The 20,724-nt window shown below is 39.3% G+C and overlaps 1 protein-coding gene across 1 annotated transcript; it reads right to left on the bottom strand.

Moving 5' to 3' along the window:
- Positions 1 to 16,831: 16,831 nt before the first annotated feature.
- LOC149261404 (uncharacterized) lies at positions 16,832 to 18,738 on the bottom strand. The gene is made up of 2 exons (XM_089369014.1): positions 18,156 to 18,738; positions 16,832 to 17,532 (listed from the first exon to the last, which is right to left on the bottom strand). Exons 1-2 carry the CDS (start codon positions 18,736 to 18,738, stop codon positions 16,832 to 16,834), a joined length of 1,284 nt encoding a protein of 427 aa, XP_089225140.1.
- Positions 18,739 to 20,724: the final 1,986 nt, after the last annotated feature.

The following is a 20,724-nucleotide window of genomic DNA, read 5'->3' as shown; positions in this document are numbered from 1 at the left end:
CCCAATTCTGACACTGGACCAAAACTAACCCCCTGGAAAATGTGCTCAGGCAAGGTTCCACCCCCTATCATAGGCCTGTGCATGGTTCCGCCACCTGCAATTCATATGTCTCGAAATATGTGTTCTCTCTCTTTCCCCCGGGTGCATTGTGCAAAAGGCTTGATATAATATTTGGTGGGCGGATAAACCAATGGAGGACCGTTGGGCGCATTGGCAAACAAGGAAACTCATTGAGGAGGGGTCGAGGGATCAAATCCCACCCCTCCCTTTTTTTAATGCATAACAATTATAGTTTATTTAAATGGGAGGTGGGTCTGCCGGTTTGGTAGCCCGCTCCCCTAAACCTCCACTGTTGCCTCCGTATAAGGTGAGTGTAGTGTGTAATCAGAGGTGGGTCCGCCGATCCTGGTGGCCCGCTCCCCCAAATCTCTGGCGGTAGCTTCGTATCAAAGGTGGGGTAGAGGGGCGACAGGGTTGACAGCCCACGCCCCCACCATATATTTACATTCTTCGTTGGTGGACTTTGGGGGTGGTGGGGTCATGGTCGCCCACCCCATTTCATATAACTTTTTTGTTATGGTGGTTCTAGGGGCGGCAGGGTCATAGCCGCCTGCCCCATGTTTTTCTATATTTTATATTTTGTTTCTTTATTTTAAAAATATAAATAATGGTTCCACCAAACTTAGAATTTTTCTAGAACCTTAGGGATATTAGACAAATTAACGGACCCACAATTTCACCCGGAAAACTGGATGGATTCTTGCCAAATTGCGCCCTCCTTAAGCCTGCCACATGGGTAAGTCAACCCAAAAATTTGACTGCTTCTATCTTCTTCATACAGACTCAGATTGGAGTGTCGTTTGTGCCGTTGGAATCAAGACAACAAGCATTTCCATCTGATGTCAAGTTAATCGACTTTTTGCCACTTTGAATTTTGAGCCTTTTTCATGCCACTGGTGTTTGGAGATCCACCTGGATCAATCCTCCCCATTGAGGAGCTTTTGGACCGCCAAAAGCTTTATCAGTCAATTGGCAAGTGAGGGAATTGTTCCCTCACTCTTTCTTTTTCCATCCATTTTTCCTTGCTAGGGTGCATCCCTTTGAAACCAACTCGAAGGTATTCCACATCTCCTCGTCGTGAAGTCCTGGTTCTTCTATCAAGGATGATATCTTCAGGCAACTCATCGAGATACTCTGGTGCAAAATCATCAATTATAGGAACTGATCCCACCTCTTCGGTGTCCATAATCAATGGTGGCTCATAAAGCTTTAAGTTTTCCACATTCACTATGGAGTACATTTTCATATATGTTGGCAAATCGAGACGAAAGGCATTGTCTCCAATATTCTCCAAGATGGTGAATGGACCATACCGGATTGGTCACAACTTCTTCCCTTCTCCCTTCATTCTGTCCTTGCTGATATGGAACCACACTTTGTCGCCCACTTGAAATTTATGGTCGACTCGGTGTTTGTCATGTTGACCCTTGTACCGGGCTTGACTTTTCTCCAACTGCTCCTGTACTGCTTGGTGAATCAACTGGATCTGCTGAATGAACCGTTGCGCTTTGTCCCTGTCATCATGTCCACTAGAGTCATCTTCCCTTCCAAAGACCATATCAAAAGGATCTTTGGGTAGGTAGCCAAAACATGTCTCAAATGGTGAACGATGTGTAGATGAGTGCACTGCTTGATTGTAGGAATGCTGCACATATGGAAGATGCTCATCCCACAACTTAGGATGTTTTCCACAATAGCCTCGCAACAAGTGTACCACGGTGCGGTTGACAACCTCTGTCTGTCCATTGGTTTGTGGATGAAATGTCATGCTTCTTTTCAACTTGGTGTCCATCATCTTCCACAAGCTGGTCCAAAACTCTCCGAGAAAGCGAGAGTCCCGATCTGACACAATCGATGTGGGTAACCCAAAATGGACCCAAACATGCTGAAAGAAAAGATAAGCAGTATGCTCTGCAGTGATCTACTTTTTACAAGGCATTAAAATACACATCTTACTAAAATGGTCAACGACGACATACAAATAGTCGTGACCTTTTCTAGACAAAGGCAAACCTCCTACAAAATCCATCGACACACTTTCCCATGGACGACTTGGAATAGGGAGTGGTGTATAGAGCCCGAGTTTTCTATTAGAGGTCTTTGAAACAAAACACATCACACATCCCTTTACATAGCGAGTCACAATGTTCGTCATATGAGGCCAAAAGAAAAATATTTGTACATGACACAAAGTTTTTCCACACCAAAATGACCAGACACAAGGGAGGTGTGGGCCTCCCGGACTACATGTACCCTTTTCCTTGTGGGCATGCACAATTTGCCAAGGTGATACAACAGTTTCCCCTACAAGTGATAGTTGTCCACCTGTGAACCATGGGTTAGTTTTGCATAAATCTCCTTAAAGTCATCATTATTAGCATATTGTTCAGCATAACTTTCAAAAGATAATGAAGCATTATGCAAAATAATAGAAGCATAAATAGGAGGGTGAGATAGCATATCAGCCACTTTGTTGCTAGTTCCCTTCTTATACTTTATTACCAGATGAAATTGCCAAAGAAAACCCATCCACCTGAAATGCCGAGCCTGTTGCAACTTGGTTTGTGACTGAAGATACCGCAAGGGTTGATGATCCGTATGGATGATGGTCTCCTTGCCAATGAGGTAGTGTTTCCACTTTTTCACACTCTGGACCAAGGCATATAACTCCTTGTCATAAGTGGGATAGTTTATCACATCCTGAGAGAATTTCTCTGAATGGTAACATATCAGCTTCTTTTGCTGCATCAGTGCAACTCCCATGGCATATCCGCTGGCATCTGTCTCACTCTCGAATGGCTGTTGGATATCTGGTAACGCCAAGACTGGTGCGGTGCTGATCTTTTCTTTCAATGCTTTGAAGGACTTCTGTTGCTTTCCTCCCCATTGAAAGACTTTCTTTACACTTGTTAGTGTGTGTAGAGGTGCTGCAATAATAGAGAAATTGGCAACAAATCTCCTCCAGTACTGTATTGCACCCAAAAAGTTGCGAACCTCGGTTACACTAGTAGGCTTATGCCAATTTACAATTGCTTCAACTTTAGAAGGATCACTTTTTAACTGACCATGACCAACAATATGACCTAGGTAAACCAAAGAGGTTTTCCCAAACTCACACTTTGACAATTTTACATAGAATTTTTCTTTTTTCAATACATCAAGCACTTTCTTTACATGGCATACATGTTCATTCCAATTTTTACTAAAGACAAGAATATCATCTAGATATATAAGAACAAATTCATCAATGAAAGGCCTAAAGAGATCATTCATGACCCTCATGAAAGTGGCTGGAGCATTGCAAAGTCTGAATGGCATCACCATCCATTCGAACAACCCCTATTTGGTCTTGAAGGCGGTTTTCCACACATCCTGCTCTGCAATTCGGACATGGTGATAACCACTACGCAAAACAAATTTGGTGAAATAGATAGCATTCTTTAATTGATCTAGTAAATCATCAATGCACGGGAGAGGGTAACTATTTTTCACCGTTATTTTATTTAGTTCTCGGTAATCCATGCACATCCTCCATGTGCCATCTATCTTCGGCACTAAGACAATCGATGAGCTGCAAGGAGAAGTGCTCGGTCTGATGACCCCTTGGTTCAATAGTTCCCGCACCTGCTTTTTGATCTCCTCCATCTCAATAGTCGACATCTTGTACATGCCAATATTTGGTAAAGGAGCGTCATGCTGCAAATGGATCTCATGTTGGATTTCCCTCTTCGGAGGTAATCCCCTTGGTTCCTAAAACATCTCATCATAGTTAGAAATTGATTCACATAATTCATTTTTATGCACATGATCACAACCATGAAAAGCATCAGATAATTCTGCATCTTTCCCCCTTACAACCATAAGCATGCAATCCTTACTAAAATTCACCAACCTCTTCATTTTTCCTGCACTTACAAGGCTAGCTTTGATTCTAGTTTGATGAGCTCTTACAATATATTCTACCCCATCTTTTTTGATTTGGTATTTGTTTTCATGACGGAAGAAGATTGCTTTTCTATCATATAGATATGGACTCCCTAACACCATGCCACAGATATCCAATGGTATCACATCAAGTTCTACCTCATCCACTAACTTAGAAGCGATCACAAATTTAACCTTGCACTGCTTAGTTACATTCAATTTTGCTTTATCATGTATCCATCCAAGCGGGTAAGGTTTTGGATGTGGTTTGGTTTCTAAGCCTAGCTTCTTTACCAAAGACTCTGAAATTAAATTTTCTTGGGATCCGGTATCAAATAGAGTTTCCACTTTTGTATGATTTATGACAACTCTAATATGAAATAACTCAATTCTCTTTCGTTCATTAGGAAGAGACTCATTTATTGAACTAGTGCCTTCATGTGATTCATAATTAACATGAGGTGTAAGAGTACCTTTTGTTCCTGCTGCTGTGATGAATGCTTAATCTCTAGAATCGGATCCAAGGTCTTGCTGCATAGTTGCCACTGCCTTCGGCTTGCCTTTTCCTCCATACTTCTTTGGTCTCCTTTCTGGGTACAATTTCCAACGATGATCGTCGTCATGACCTTCCTTTTTGTAGTGAGTGCAATAAGGCATTTCTCCTTCATCTTTCTTGTTTGATGTCAACCTCTTCTCCTTTCCCTTTCCTTTCACTTTGGGTTTTCCATTTGGAGGTTTGAAAGGTGGTTTCTTGGAATGATCATCTCTTTCATTTTTTCCCTTGTTCTCAAGATGAATGGCCTTTACACTGGCCGAGTCAATAGTAGTTGGTTCAAACAATAATAATGAATTTCTAATGTAACTATGTAATGATCCAATATACTTAGTTACTACTTCAGGTGAGTCAAGTGCAATGCCCAAATTAAGTTCTTGTTTTCTAAACTCCTCGGTAAAGCTTTGAACATCCTGACCTTTGCCTTGCCTTAAGTATTGCCAATCCATTAAGGCTTTTTGCTTATAACCCAAGGGATAGAATTGTTCCTTTAATGCAGAAATAAAACTGGGCCATGAGGAAAGAATATTACCAACACTTTTACTGCTTCGCAATTTTCTCTCCCACCAAATGAGAGCGGTGCTACTCAGCCAAAGAGAAGCCATCTGGATCTTTGCCTCGTCATCTTCGATCTGTTGAATCCTGCAGTATATTTCAATCTGCCTAATCCAATTATTAAGCTTTTCTGCATTACTTTCATTGTTATACATGGGAAGATCAAATTTGTCATCTAATTTAAATAAAGGTTTCATAGATGTATCCCTTGAATTTCTATGATGATGGTGATGAGAGGAAGAAGAACTTTCACTCGTGGAAGGAGAAGGAGGGGGTTCTTCTCCACCATTTCCATGCATTGAACCTTGTTATTTTGGATTTCTCTCTTCTGCTTTCTCTAGCCTTGAAGGAAACCGATAGACCTTTTTTGCCATTGTATAGAAGGTTTTGCGGTAGTTGCGTTCCTCTTCATAATGAGCCTCTTCATCTACCATGTTTCTCCTTCGATGTGCATGACCCGCTTCGGGATGGAAAGACTTTAGCTTCCCTTCGCCTCTTCGGAGCCTATTTATTGTTAGCATACAAACATGCATTCAGATCTACAAAGACCTGCTTTGATACCACTTGATTCAAGATCTTTTGCTTATAGATGTATTAATAGAATTACATGGATAAATTGTAGCTTAACCGTAGAAATTTAATGTGCACATGAGAGAAGAGGAGAAACACATAAAAGCATGAAAGAAGACAAGAGACTTGATAATGAAGTTCGTCCAATTTGGACTATGTCTCCAGGCCCTGCTCAATCAATGGGGAGGCCTTCATTCATTAAGTGGCATGAGAAAGAAGAGTACAATCAACATTTAGAAAAAGGAGTCTTATACCTCCAATCTGGAAAATGGACGAAAAGTGGAGAGCTCTGTTGCAGAGATTGGCATCACCATTGAGTTCTTGTCGCCGAGAGGTGCAAAATTGCTATAAAACTTGCCCAATTCTGACACTGGACCAAAACTGACCCCCTGGAAAATGTGCTCAGACAAGGTTCCGCCCCCTGTCACAGGCCTGCTCACATTTCCGCCACCTGTAATTCATATGTCTCGAAATATGTGCGTGCTCTCTTTCCCCTGGGCAGACTGTGCAAAAGGCTTGATATAATATTTGGTGGGTGGATAAACCAGTGGAGAACTGTTGGGCACATTGGCAAACAAGGAAACTCGTTGAGGAGGGGTCGGGGGATCAAATCCTGCCCCTCCCTTTTTTTAATGCATAACAATTATAGTTTATTTAAATGGGAGGCGGGTCCACTGGTTTGGTGGCCTGCTCCCATAAACCTCCGCCATTGCCTCCGTATAAGGTGAGTGTAGTGTGTAAGCAGAGGTGGGTCCGCCGATCCCGGTGGCCCGCTCCCCCAAATCTCCGGCGGTAGCTCCGTATCAAAGGTGAGGTGGAGGGGTGGTGGGGTTGATAGCCCATGCCCCCACCATATATTCACATTCTTCGTTGGTGGACTCCAGGGTTGGCGGGGTCATGGCTGCCCACCCCATTTCATATAACTTTTTTGTTATGGTGGCTCCGGGGGCAGCGGGGTCATGGCCGCCCGCCCCATGTTTTTCTATATTTTATATTTTTTTATTTATTTTAAAATTATAAATAACGGTTCCACCAATCTTAGAAATTTTCTAAAACCTTAGGGATATTAGACAAATTAATGGACCCACAATTTTGCCTGGAAAATTGGCCAGATTCTTGCCAAATTGCACCCTCCTTAAGCCTACCACATGGGTAAGTCAACCCAAAACTTTGACGGCTTCTATCTTCTTCATACATACTTGGATTAGAGTGTCATTTGCGTCGTTGGAATTAGGGCGACGAGCACTTCGATTTGATGCTAAGTTAATCGACTTCCTGCCACTTTGAATTTTAAGCCTGTTTCATGCCACTGGTGTCTAGAGATCCATTTGGATCACTAAGAGACCATGGAAAAATTCACAACCAAATATGAGTCAAGGTTTTAACACAAACATTTGCACAACCATCACAAAGCAATTGGACTGCACCCATGCCTTGGAAATCTTGGCCTCAACTTTGAGAACAAGGATGGAAAAATCCTTATGGAAAATACCCTCAATATCCTTAATATCAACAACCTTACCCTGTTTTTCCACCACAATATTTTCCTCAACTTGTTCAACCAACTCAACCTCAGAATCCAAATCCACAACTTTCATTACCATTTCCTCAAAGACAAAATCAATTGCCTGCCCAATCACTTCCAAACTCGAATAATAATAAAAATTCACAACCTATTTACAATATGGAAGGAAACATTTTCCAAACCTACATGATAACTCCATTAGATCTAAACAATGTCCAACTTAGATTTGTTAAAGTATTGGAAAAGAAGTCACCATCAATTGTTATTTAGGAATCTAAAAAAGAAAATCTCTCTAAGGAAGAGAAATCTCTAAATCAAGAAGACAAATCTCAAAAACAAACCATCCCTGCACATTCTGATGATATTCCAATAAAATCAACTCCCATCATAGAACAACCTTCAGTGTTTGTTCAAACACCACCTTTTCCTGAAAGATTGAAAAATGATAAAGGGGTAGATTTTTTTTTTTTTATTGCCTGATTATGATATGAGAGATGAACTTAAGAATGCTTTCATAAAAATTCTTTTGTTACAAGCTATCAAAGAAATACCAATATTTGCAAAGACAATTAGGGAGTTAAGTATTAAAAGACAAACAAGAAAGAGAAAAGAATTCAGTTAGTTGGAAAATTGCAAATATCATGATGGGAAAAAATACAATTCAGAAATACCTTAATCCAAGAAGTCCCATTGTAAAAACACATATCAATGGTGTTGAAATTCCAAATACACTGATTGATTTAGGAGAAGCTATAAACATCACGAGTAAACCAACTATGAATTAATTGAAACTTCATAATCTTCAATATACACCTACATTATTGCAATTAGAAAATATTAGAAGACATATTTGTATCCTTAGATTCTTGGGAGTATCCTCTTGAATTTATGATTCTAACACCTAAGAATAATTTACGGGGACATCCATTGATTCTAGGAAGACCATAGTTAGCTACAACTGATGCTTTTATAAGTTGTAGATCTGGTGATATGTTTATTTCTGATGGAAGTTCAACAAAGAAACTCACATTATATCCTCCTACAAAAACAATAATAGAGGTAGAAAGTGAAAAATGGATAGGTGATGATATGATATACGACCAATCTTTATTACTTCACAAATAGATGAAGAAGTTCAAATTTTGAATTTAATGGAAAACAATGAGCCTTCCTCATATTGTGAATATCAAAGTTTTCAAGAACAATGTAATATTGAATATTTATCATCTCATCAATTGTCTTTACTTTCTACAGAAAAATTTGGTAATTCTTTCATAGAAATCTTTCTAGAAAAAAGAACTTTGAATTTCAATAATAATCTGGAAGAATTTCAAAAGAAAGAACTAATAAAAATATTACAAGAACATTCCTCTGCTTATGCATGGGAATACACTGACATGAAATGAATTGATCCCAATACTTGCATACATCATATCCACATTGAAGAAAATGCCAAACCAATCCGACAACCTCAGAGAAGAATGAACCCAAATTTAAGGGAAATTTTTAAGGAGGAATTATAAAAATTGTTAAATGTGAATTTCATTTACCTAATATTAGATAGTGAGTGGGTTTCACCATTGGTAATTATTCCTAAAAATAATGGAAAATGGAGAGTATGCATTGACTATAGAGAATTGAGTAAAGCCACTTTAAAATATCATTTTCCACTTCCTTTTATAGATCAAATTTTAGATACATTGGCAGGAAAGAAATATTTCTCATTCTTGGATGGTTTTATTGGATATAACCTAATCCAAGTAGCTCCAGAAGATCAAGATAAAACCACTTTCACCTGTCCATGGGGAACCTATGACTACTGAGTACTTCCTTTTGGGTTATGTAATGCACCTGCAACATTCCAAAGGGCAGTTTTAGGCATTTTCTTTGATCTAATTCATCAATGTATGGAAGTTTATATGGATGATTTTACTGTCTATGGAATTTCTTTTGAAGAAGCTCTTAAAAATTTGGAAAAAATTCTCATTATATTAAAGAAGAAAATCTCTCATTAAGCCATGAAAATGTTTTATGATGTTTATTGAGGGAATTGTTTTAGGACACCATATTTCAGGGAATGGAATTAGAGTGGATACATCTAAAGTAGAAGTTATTTATAATTATCAATTCCAACTTGTCAAAGAGATGTTAGAAGTTTTCTTGGATTTATTGGTTACTATAGGAGATTCATAGAAAAATTTACCAAAATTGCCTCCCCACTTTTCAAATTGCCCGAAAACAATTGTGAATTCATGTCGAATTTTGATTGCCAAAAAGCTTTTGAAACATTGAAAGAAAATATTTCTGAAGCACCCATTCTAAGAGGACCAAATTGGAAACTACCTTTTCACATTTCGGCTGATGCTTTAGAAAGAAATTTAGGAGTTGTATTAGGACAAAAGGATTTAACTCTTTATGCCATTTACTACACCAGTAAAACATTGACTCCTGCAGCGTTAAATTACACTGTAACAGAAAAGGAGTTTTTAGCTGTTGTCCATGCCACAATAAATTCAAACATTACATCAGTGGCTATGAAAACTTTGTACATACAAATGATTCTTCAATTAGATATTTAATGAATAAACCAATCACTAATGACAAAATTACAAGATGGTTATTGTTGTTACAAGAATTCAATATTACTATTTTGGATCATGGAAAAAAAAATACAGTTGTTGATTTTTTATCTAGGATTCAAAATGATAATAATAATGTACATGTAGAAGATAATTTTCCCGATGAATATATTTTTGCAGTATCTATTGAATCTCATTGGTTTGCACATATTGCTAATTATTTGGCTACAAGGAAGTTACCACTATATTTTTCTCCTTGAGAGAAAAGAAAGATTATTCAGAGGAGTGCATTCTATTCATGGATAAATGAAGAGTTATACAAAACATGACCTGATTTAATCATTCAGAGATGTGTCAGAGAAGATGGAGTACCAGAGATATTAAAGGCTTGTCACAATGAACCATGTGGAGGAAATTTCTCTTATAAAATAACTATTTACAAAGTCCTTCTCTTAGGATATTTTTGGCCTTCCCTTTTTAAGGATGCCAGTTGTTAGAGAATGAGAAAACTTGTTCCTTCAGATGAAATGCCTTTACAACCTTAGGTATTCATTGAAAATTTTGAGAAACGGGCTTTGGATTTTCTTGGTCCAATTAATCCACCATCAAGACAAAAAAGGTACATTCTTGTTTGTATTGATTATGTTACAAAATGGGTAGAAACTAAAACACTTCCTTTTGCTACTAAAAATGTTGTAGTTTCATTTCTTTTCGAGGATATTTTTACCTGTTTTGGTGTACCATGGGAAATTGTGACAGATCAAGGTACTCAATTTACATCCAAGTTGGTACAGAAGATAATGAAGGAATATAAAATCAAACATCGAAATTCAACTCCATATCATCCACAAGAAAATGGACAGGTGGAATCCACCAATAAAGTAATTGAAGCAATTCTTACCAAGATTGTGCATCTGCATATAAGAGATTGGGCAGAAAAGCTTCCAGAAGCTTTATGGGCATATCGTACCACATGGAGAAACACTACAAGACATACTCCCTATGAAATTGTTTATGGGAAGCAAGTCCTATTTCCTATTGAGTTCCAGGTAAAGACCTTCAAGACAACAGTCAAATTGGGTCTTGATCTATTTGAAGCACAAAAACAAAGGATGGAGCAACTGAATGAACTTGATGAGATGAGACAAGATGTTATTCAAAGAACCAACATAGTTCAACAACAAAGATCCAGATGGCATGACAAGTTCATAAAAGAAAGGAAATTTCAGCCAGGAGATTGGGCATTACTTTTTGACTCAAACTTTAAAGATTTTCAAGGAAAATTTCAAACTCATTGGCTTGGGCCTTATGAGATTGAAACTGTCTTTGATAATGGTGCAATCAGGATTAGAACCATTGATGAAGAAAAAGTGACCTTCCTTGTAAATGGTCATCAATTGAGAATTTATCACAAACCATTTACAAGGGAGGAGTTTGTTAAACATCTGCAAGACAATATTGATTTGAAGGTGGTTAGGAAGGATTCTCCTTCCTCTCCAATTTGACTCGCAAAAAACTTTTGTTTTCTAAAAAAAATAAAAACTAATATATATATATATATATATATATATATATATATATATATATATATATATATATATATATATATATATATAGATATATATATATATTATTTAAAAATAAAAAATGTATAAACATGAAAACCAACACTGTTGGCATGTTTATACAAAAAATCTAGGATGAAAACCAAGTACTCTTGGCACCCTAGATTTTCTTTTTAAACCTTGTTCTAGTTCTTTGTAACACTCTTTTTATTTTCAAAATAAGAAGCTATATAATTATTGAGAATCTGCATCTTTAACAAAATTCTGTAGCTGATATTGGCAGGAATCAACTAGGACAATTGAAGATCTTGGCATATGAAGAAGATGATCAAGATTGAAGTTGAAGGCATCAAAGGACAACCTACAAAGATCAATCAAAACATCAGAATCACGAATCTAAAGGTATGTAAATATTAGATTAAATAATAAAGGTAAGAAACATTAGATTATGAAATAAAATAGACGTTGCTACCGCCACTCAAAGTAATCATTACTATTCCAACTTCCAATTTAACCATAAATACTCTGTCTTGTCATTGAAGTTGCACATAAGCCCATTCACCGCTCATCATTGCACATATACTCCACTCCATAAACCTTGTTCCATTGATAATTCCACCCTCATTCATACTTTGTTTTCCCGAAACCCTTTTCACTCCATTCCATTGACAATTTCGCTCTCATCCATACTCTGTTTTCTGAAGCCATTTTCGCTCCATAACCTTGTCAAAAGAAGCAGTTGCAAATTAAGACTTCTCCAACATGGGGGTTATTGTGAGGATAGAGCCAGATGGGAAGAAATTCATGGAGGGTTATCCACAAGTTAGACAGATGTTACAGTAGGCACAATGGTTGGAGTTTATAGAGAAAATTAACGGCTATGACAAAGAAGTTACAAAGTCCTTTGCTCGAGCATTTGATGGAGTTGAGGCAGAAATTGGAGATGTGAAGATAGTATTGATATAATACTTCATAGAAAAAGTAACTGGGCTACCTAGGGTTGGTGAAAGATGGTTCAAGAATAGAGGAATTGAAGGAAGTGAATGGAAAACATTTCTCAAAAACCCAGGTATGGACACTTCAATCTTTAAGAAAGGCATCCCAAGTACAACTCTTAAAAACAAATGGAGAAATTTACTGTTGGTCATTCAAAAATTTATTACTTGTGAAGGTAGATTTGGTAATATGTTTTTCTATCATGTACATTTGATGATGCATTTCCTTGAGGGGAATGAAATTAATTTGCCTTATTTCTTACTCAATAGTCTGAAGAAAAGACCAATAACACTCAGATAAAAATAAAATCTATTGAGAATACCATGTATCATCACAGTTTAATAAAAATGTTGATTGAATCCCACCTCAAAAGTATAGGAGATGATTGGGAAAGTTTCTTAGTCATAAACCACTTTAAAGAGGTAGAACAGGAAGAACCCAACAGCAAAGTAAATAGAAGTAGAAGAAGGTTATCTATAAACCCTAATGATGACCTACCTCCACAACAAGATCAACCCTCAAAAGATGAAACCCCCCTTTGAGATGTATTAGAGAATATCAAAAATAAAAATGTTAGAAGAAAGGAAGAAAGTGATAAGAAAGAAAGCACACCCAAAAGAAAAACAAAGGAAACAAAGTAAGCGAAGACAAAACACATGAAAATTCAAAAGCAAATTCCTCTTACTAAAACCTAATCCACTGTAAGGAGGAGTGCAAGACTCAATAAAACAATGAAGGAACCATCTTGACAGTCCACATAATTTGTCAATCTGGAGGAAGAAGAAGAGCCAAGGGCTCCATCACCAACCATTTTGTCACCAATTTTTAGTCCAACAAGAAGAACACTCAAAATTCACCTGGTCCAACAGGAAACATATGCTTATATAGAATCTTGGAGAAGAGAGCTACATAAAAGGCCACTGCGCCCTCTTCAAATCAGGAAAAATAAATTCATTTTGATAGTCCACAAGAACCTCCAATTATAAATACTCTCAAACAAGAGATTTATGAATTGGAGACACTAAACAAGCACTTAAAACAGGAGCATGAAACATTAAAAGGGCATAATGAAATACATAGAACCAAGAATGAAAACATTCTCTTCCATATTTTTTTTTTAACAAGAACGGTTATAGTGTTTCATTATCTGCTTGGCCAATGGCCACAAATTCGGTTACAAAATGAGGAGCTTTTTCCAACATGCCTTTCTGCCAGGAGGGGATTGACTTTTGCTCTTATCCACTTCCTCTTTTTACAATTTTCAAAATGATCTTTGAATGCTAATTGTCCTAGATGAAAGATGCAGACAAACTGATTTAAAAGGGAACAATAAAACATATCTTTTCATGGTATAGGAGTCCACAGAAATTCCTTGTTTCTGAGAACAGTTCCAGCTTCTAAGTGAACTGCAATGTTTGCTTGGGTGTCTGTTGCTTTATTATTTGTTCTTAGAACATGAAAATATGTCAAGCGAAGCAATTTTGAAATGATTTTGATTCTGGAAAGAAGAGTGGCTAGGTGCAGATCAGAAGGGTTGGAGTTGGTCACCAAAGCTCTTATGATAACTTGGGAGTCTCCAAGAATGTTAGCTTCCCGAATTCCCAACTCCTTGAGGAAGATTACCCCTTGCAAGAGGGGCGAGCGCCTCGGCTTGCATGCTGGATGTATGGCCTAGCCCCCAGGCAAAATTATGAGAAGAAATGTTGTCTGGCATGATAATGTGTCCTCCCGCCCCAACCTTCCCTGGATTTCCTTTAGCTGCTCCATAAAAAAATAGAGATGGAATTGATCGTTTGGACAACCATTCTTGGAATTCGATCTCATTTTTCCTGATTTGCCAAACTTCAAGTTCTGGAGGTGAGCTTCTTGGTTTATGGAAGCTAAGCTTAAGAGCAGTTCCCAGCTCTCTGTCATGTTGACTAAGATTTGAATCGTCATCTATGCCTTCTAACCACTCGCTTAATTGGCACTTCACTGAATTAGCTACTATTCTATTTTGTCTCGAAATATCCTCCTGTTCCTTTCTAACCAAACCTGCCAACTAGTAAATTTTGGCAAAGCACTCCATGCTGCTCTGATCTTTTTGTTCTTTGATTGAACACCTGGATATTTGGCCATCCAGCCTGCAAACAACTCTTGAACTGAGGTGGGGAAATTGAGATCGAGTTTCCAATTGTCCAGCAGCTCCTGCCAGACAGATATTGTGAAGTTGCATTCAATCATTATATGGAGAGCGGTTTCAGAATTTGTCTTACAAAGAACGCATCTGGACGGTCCATTAAATCCTCTGTTTTGAAGTCTGTCCTCGGTAAGAATTTTTTGATGGCTGAGAATCCAGCAAAAATGATCAATTTTTGGTATAGACGGGAAGTTCCATATCCCTGCCCAGGGAGCTGGGTTGGGAGGGACGTGGGGGCGCTCTAAAAACTTGAAGTAACCCTGCTTAACAGTATATCCTGAGCGACTATTCTCCCAGCCTCTCGCGTCCTTTCTGTTGGCGTGGAGGGGGGCCAGTCCATGAAGATGGGCTTTGAATGCCGTCCAATCGTTTTCCAGGTCGATGGGCACTGATAACCGCTTCCAGCCCGTCCAATAATTCTCTTTCCATTCCGAAATATCCCACAGAGTATGGATGTGCGCTGCCTCCAACCAATTCATTAGTGTTGTAAAATTGCTCCAAAGGGGATCGATTCATGATTTTGTCCTTCCATAACTGAATTTTCCTACTGTTTCCAGGTACCCAATGAGCATAACTATTAATCATCGGCGCGATTCTATTGAGGAGATTGCTGAAGTGCGTTCTGAGCGAGTTTTTTGGGTGGTCTAAGCACCTGAGCCTTGGACCTCTAAAGTACTTCTTCCATAATGCAATCTGAGCCCAGCTTGGATTAGGAGCGATTATTTTCCATACTAATTTGGCTCCCATAGCAAGATTTTTGGCCTTCAGATCTTTTAGATTTAGTCCTCCTTCGAGATATGGTTTTGTGACTGTTTCCCAACTAATTAGGGAGAATTTCTTGTCATTTTGCTTGCCTCCTTTCCAGAAAAAACCCCTGATTAATTCTTCCATCTTTTTTATAATTCCCACTGGTGCCAGGAGGACAGCAAATTTGAAGATCGGAAGACTGTTGAGAATTGCTTTGACGAGCACAGCTTTGTCGGCGATGTTAAGCCAAGAGGAGCCCCAGGATTGCATCTTTGTTTTGAATTTATCTAAGAGAGGAGCCCAGTCTTTGCTTGACGCCCTCTTATTGAAGACTGGCAGCCCAAGATATTTGAAAGAGGACCAACTAATGGAGGCAGTAAAACCCAAACATCTAGCTATGGAGTTTGCAGTGGAAGCAGGAATATTCCAACAAAATATCTGACATTTCCCCTTGTTTAACTCACTGCCTAAGATTTTGCAGAATTCATCCAAAACTACTTTGAAGTTGATAGCTAATTGAGAAGTTGCAGCTCCCATAAGGAGGGTATCATCAGCAAAAAGGGCATGATTGATGCGCTTCACCCCTCTTGCAATGCACAACCCGGTGATAGCATGATCTTGCCACTTTTTATTCAGATAGAAACTAAGAACAGAAGCTTGAATGGCGAAAAGGAGAGGTGAAAGAGGGCACCCCTGCCTCAGTCCTCTAGAGGCTTTGAAAAACTCAACGACCCTTCCATTCACCAGAGGAGCAATCCAAGGCTCCGAAATACAGGTTTTATCCACTTTATAAAACCTTGCCCGAATCCCATTTTAAACATTACATCAAACAAAAATTTATGACTAACACGGTCAAAGGCATTAGCTAGGTCGAGTTATGACCATACCTTTGCCCTTACGATGTTGGCTGGAATGGATTGCCTCCTGGACCAGCACGAAATTGTCCACTAGCTATCTGCCTTTGATGAATCCCCCTTGATTGTCTGGGATGATTTTTGGGAGGAATCTTTTCAGCCTTTTTGCTATCACTTTGGTGATCACTTTGTACCCAATGTTGCATAGTGAAATTGGGTGGAATCTGGTGAAGGTGTTTGCCCCTTTTTCCTTAGGGATAAGGGCAAGAAATGCCAAATTTGTGCAGCCTCCAATCTTCTGACAGTCCTGTGATTTCTGGATCATTTTGAGGAATTCCTTCTCAATAATCTGCCAACAAGTTTGTAATAATCTTGGGGTGAAACCGTCCGGGCCCGGGGCTTTATCCGGGTCCATGGCGAATAGAGCCTCCTTGGTTTCTTTAAGCGTGATTTTTCTTTCTAGAGCTTGATTTATTTTGGATGTGATGAGCTTAGGAACAGCATCTAGAAGGCTGAAATTTTGATATGCTCTGATGTCTTCCCTGTACAGTTTCTCAAAGTGCTCTGAGGCTGCCTTTTTTATGCTTGTAAAGTCCCTTAGGACACTACTTTCTTCTTTTATTTCTCTGATAGAGTTCCGGTCTTTCCTAGCTTGAGCTTGTTTGTGAAAAAAGGAGGAATTCCTGTCTCCGGCTTTAAGCCAAAGACTTCTAGATTTGAGCCTCTAGTACTCTTCTTCGGCCATGCATGCTTTGTGGAAGTTTTGCTGAAGCTTGGCCTCCTTTTCCAGATCTTCTTTTGAAATATCAGCTGTTTCAAGTTGAAGGTGATGTCGTTCCAGTTCTGATTGAGTTTTTTTGCTTTCCTCAGCTGGATTGGGCAAGGTCCTGGCCCAATTTTTTAGCATGGCTTTCACTCTTCTGAGTTTTTCTTCCCACACAGAGAAGGCAGAACCTTTGACTGGGTTTTTCCAGCAGTCTCTTACCTTATCCATGAAGTCTGCCTCCTTGATCCAGAGAGAGCAGAATCTGAATGGAATAGGTCCCAGATCTTTAGAGGTCAGCAATTCCAGGCTGATAGGCTTGTAGTCTGATGTACTGCTGTGCAGAATGCGCGATCTAGCTTCTAATCCAATGAGTAGGAAGGAACTTTGTACTAAGAAGCGGTCCAATCTTGCCGCTATGTGTCCTGGCCCGGTCCTTTTGTTTGACCACATGAACTTACCGATGGAAGGCTTGATATCGATCAGGTCCCAATCCTGCATGAGATCCTCTACTGTTTCTCTCGCTGGCTCTCTGACAATACTGCCTCCTCTCTTTTCTGATGGCAGGAGGGTGAGGTTGAAATCTCCTGCAATGATGATGTTCTCCAAATCTTCCCGGTCTGCCAGATTTTTGATGGAGTCCCAACATAATTTCTTTTCACCTGCATTATTAGGAGCATATACATTGACCAGACTAATAATTTCTTTAGATTCTAAGTGCTGCAGCTTTAACAATATCCAATGAGTATTTAGGGTTTTAGAAATGAGGGAGAACTTATTTGGATTCCAGAGCGACCCAAGTCCTCCTGAAGCTCCTCAGGCCGAGGTTGCATGCGCTCCGTCTTTTTTCCAAAACTTTCTACTTGCTTGGAGGAAGGATGATTCCTCCATCTTAGTCTCCTGGATGAGGAGGATGTCCGGGGTTTCCTGCCTTACCAGACTTCTCATCGCCTCTTCCTTGGCTTTGGATCCCATACCCCTATAGTTCCAGGGGACAATCTTCATTATTTACTTTTGCTGTGGTGAGCTCCTTTGGAGTTCTGGGTTTGCGTCTTCTTCGTCTTCGGAGTTTTTGCTAGAAGTTTCTCTAGCGTAGGCTGGCTGCCCTGGAGCTTGTCTTTGTATGTTTCTTGCTCCCTTTTTTCTTTTGTTGACATTCGGCCTCTTGTAGATCTTCTGGGGGTGGATTGTGAGTCCCCTATTTCCCCTTCTTCCTCCGACTCCTCGGATTCTTGGGTTTCCTCCTCGTCTTCAGACATATTTTCTTTGGAAATCTCTGGCTCACTTTTAGATTTAGGCGGGGAGACTTCTTTTGGGGTTTCTGTCTCCTGGGAAATTATGGTTTCTGCAAGGATCTCATATATGTTCCCTTGACTTCCCATGGGCTGCTGCTGAGTAGGCGCTATTTGGGGTGCTCTGATGCTAGAATTTGCGGACTTCCTGGAGGTAGATTTGGATCTCTTCGCCTGATTCCATCCTTCCTCCTTCCCTTTATCTTCAACCCCTTTGGACGGGCAATCTCTAGCTAAATGACCGTAGACTTGGCACTTCCGACATTTGAACGGCAGCTGCTCATAGTCTAGTTTCTGAATATGTGTCCACGGGCCCACCCTTATTTTGACAACTTTAGGGAGACCAACCTCCAGATCCACCTCCACGCAAATTCTGGTGCAGTCATACTGGTCTCTATTGTTGGCCCTGTCAATGAATTTCCCAAGGGTGTTCCCGATGTGTTTCAGGGAGTCCCAGTTCCAGCAATGAACCGGAAGATTGGGGAGTCTTACCCATACTGGGACTGCTGAAGGTACATCCATTGTTGAGTCGAAATCTGGCATCCATTTGTTCAGGTACAGCCCTTGAGGCCCCATGAAATAGGGTCCATTTCTGAAAATGAGATCCTTGTCCTCTTTTTCTGAGAATTCAAAGAGGAAGTATCCTCTTCTGAGGAAGTAAGAAGTTACCTTGCCCTTGATCAGCGGAGCCCAGTTTCTGGAGACCCAGTTCTCTATTGATTTAGGAGAGGGCCAGAGACCTGTAAAATGACCCACTAGGGCGCATTCCGACAAAGAAAGAGCTACTTGGATCGGACCTTCAGGGGGAAGGGCGATCTCAGGGATGTCTTCGAGCCTTTTAACGAACTTAGCGGCTTCCAAAACTTTCTTCTTGGGAAGGGAGGCCAACAAGGACCTGAAGGCCTCAACAGCAGAGGATGGAGGAGGGGAGGAAGATCCTGGGGGAGGATCCGGCTCCTCCATGGAGATCCAGCTCTAACCCTAAACGCCGCAGCTGGAAGAAAGAGAAAAGGGCGGGCGATCACTGGGCGACCAGCTAGGAAAAAGATTCACCCACGCTCAGCTACCTAGGGAGGGACGAGGCCCCAGGGATTAGATCTGCTGGAGCGGAGCTCGCGGAGCAGGGCCGAGCGCAGCAGCTTAGGCGATCCTCATCGGCCCACGATCGCAGTTTCCAGTGTTTCCACCAACCAACTAATTTTTTTTAACATTCTCTTCCATCTTGGTCTATGGTACAAAAAGAATAAGACACTGAAAGAAAAGAACAAATCCCTTAAGAGAAAATTCATAAGTCTGAAGTATAATATTTTGATGAAGAAACCGAGAATAGTAGTCACCAAGAGGAAAGCAAGGCAAATGAATCTAGATGTTGTGGCTCAAGTATCTGAAGAAGTTCAGTAATAGGAAGAGTTCATCAATTTTGAATTTTTGCATGAGGACATGCAATGACTTCCATCTGGGGCAATGTTGAACCTCATAATTGCTTCTTTTTGACACCATTTTTCACCCTATCTATTTCCTTTTGATATTCATAATAACACATTGGGTATCAAGTTATAGGAATTATGACATGGTAGGTATATAATTGTATTTTATTTCATAAAATGATAATTTTATTTATTATTTAGTTTAATGTTTACTTCAACTATTGAATTACAGTGATTCTGAAGCTAATACACGATTTTGTAGCCAAGTCCATAGTTTGACAGGTTCCATGGTGCCAACTAGGAAGCGAAATATATGGGTAGGTGGAAATTGATGCACTCAATGATTTCCTCCTACTCTCATGAGCCAAGTCGAGGGAAACAGGTCCTAGTAATGAGGTCAAAGGCGAAGTCAACCTCTGTGATTTATGCCTTATGATTTGTGTTGATAATATAAAATCGGCAGCGAATTATGTGATGTTATATTTTCAAGTTAAATTTAATTTCTGTTGATAGGGATTAGGCGTGTAGCTTTGAACAATTAATTGCCATGAGCTCTATAAATATGCCTCTCGGCAGAAATGAAAATAATGATAGTAAGGACACGACAATGAGACTGAAACTTTGTTATTTGATACTCTGTTTTTAGAGAATCATTTCAATTTCTTAGTAAACATCCATGCATAGTTAAGTGTTTGATCGATAACGTAGTGAGTGCTAGCTTCTTGTGGAGGGCCCCCTCAAGATAGTAAGGATTTCTATTTTTTTTAACAGTTAAAAATTAGCTTGATATTTCCATAGATTTCTGTTTATTCAATTGAGTTTTTACATTTTCGATTTCTTTCAGATTTAAGTCGAGATAATTATACTAATATTTCTATTGTTCAAAGATTTTGGTGTAAAATTTTCTCTACAAATCAGCTAGCTCACTGATATCATGTAGAAATTTCATCTGCAGATCCAACTGATATATGCAATGTACTAAAGCATAATACTAGATCTACATCTACCATAAACTTAGCGGAAGCTTAATTGAACATGAGCAACATCAAGCATGAACACATATAACTGATAAGGAGGAATCAATCACACATAACATAGAAGAATTTATTCGGGAAAAGCACCAGCCTAAAACCCT

Source organism: Pinus tabuliformis, chromosome 6 (genome assembly GCF_031772625.1).
Source record: "Pinus tabuliformis cultivar Carrire ecotype Pingquan chromosome 6, CPIR1, whole genome shotgun sequence".
Classification (NCBI taxonomy): domain Eukaryota; kingdom Viridiplantae; phylum Streptophyta; class Pinopsida; order Pinales; family Pinaceae; genus Pinus; species Pinus tabuliformis.
This window is presented reverse-complemented; position numbering and strand designations above follow the sequence as displayed.

What these genes read in the sequence shown, in the direction of transcription:
- LOC149261404 (XM_089369014.1), bottom strand. Translation starts at nt 18,738, where the DNA reads ATGGGGCCTCAAGGGCTGTACCTGAACAAATGGATGCCAGATTTCGAC. An exon ending in CTCCCCGCCTAAATCTAAAA is followed by an intron (nt 17,533 to 18,155) that starts GTGAGCCAGAGA and finishes CTAATAATGCAG; the next exon opens with GTGAAAAGAAATTATGTTGG.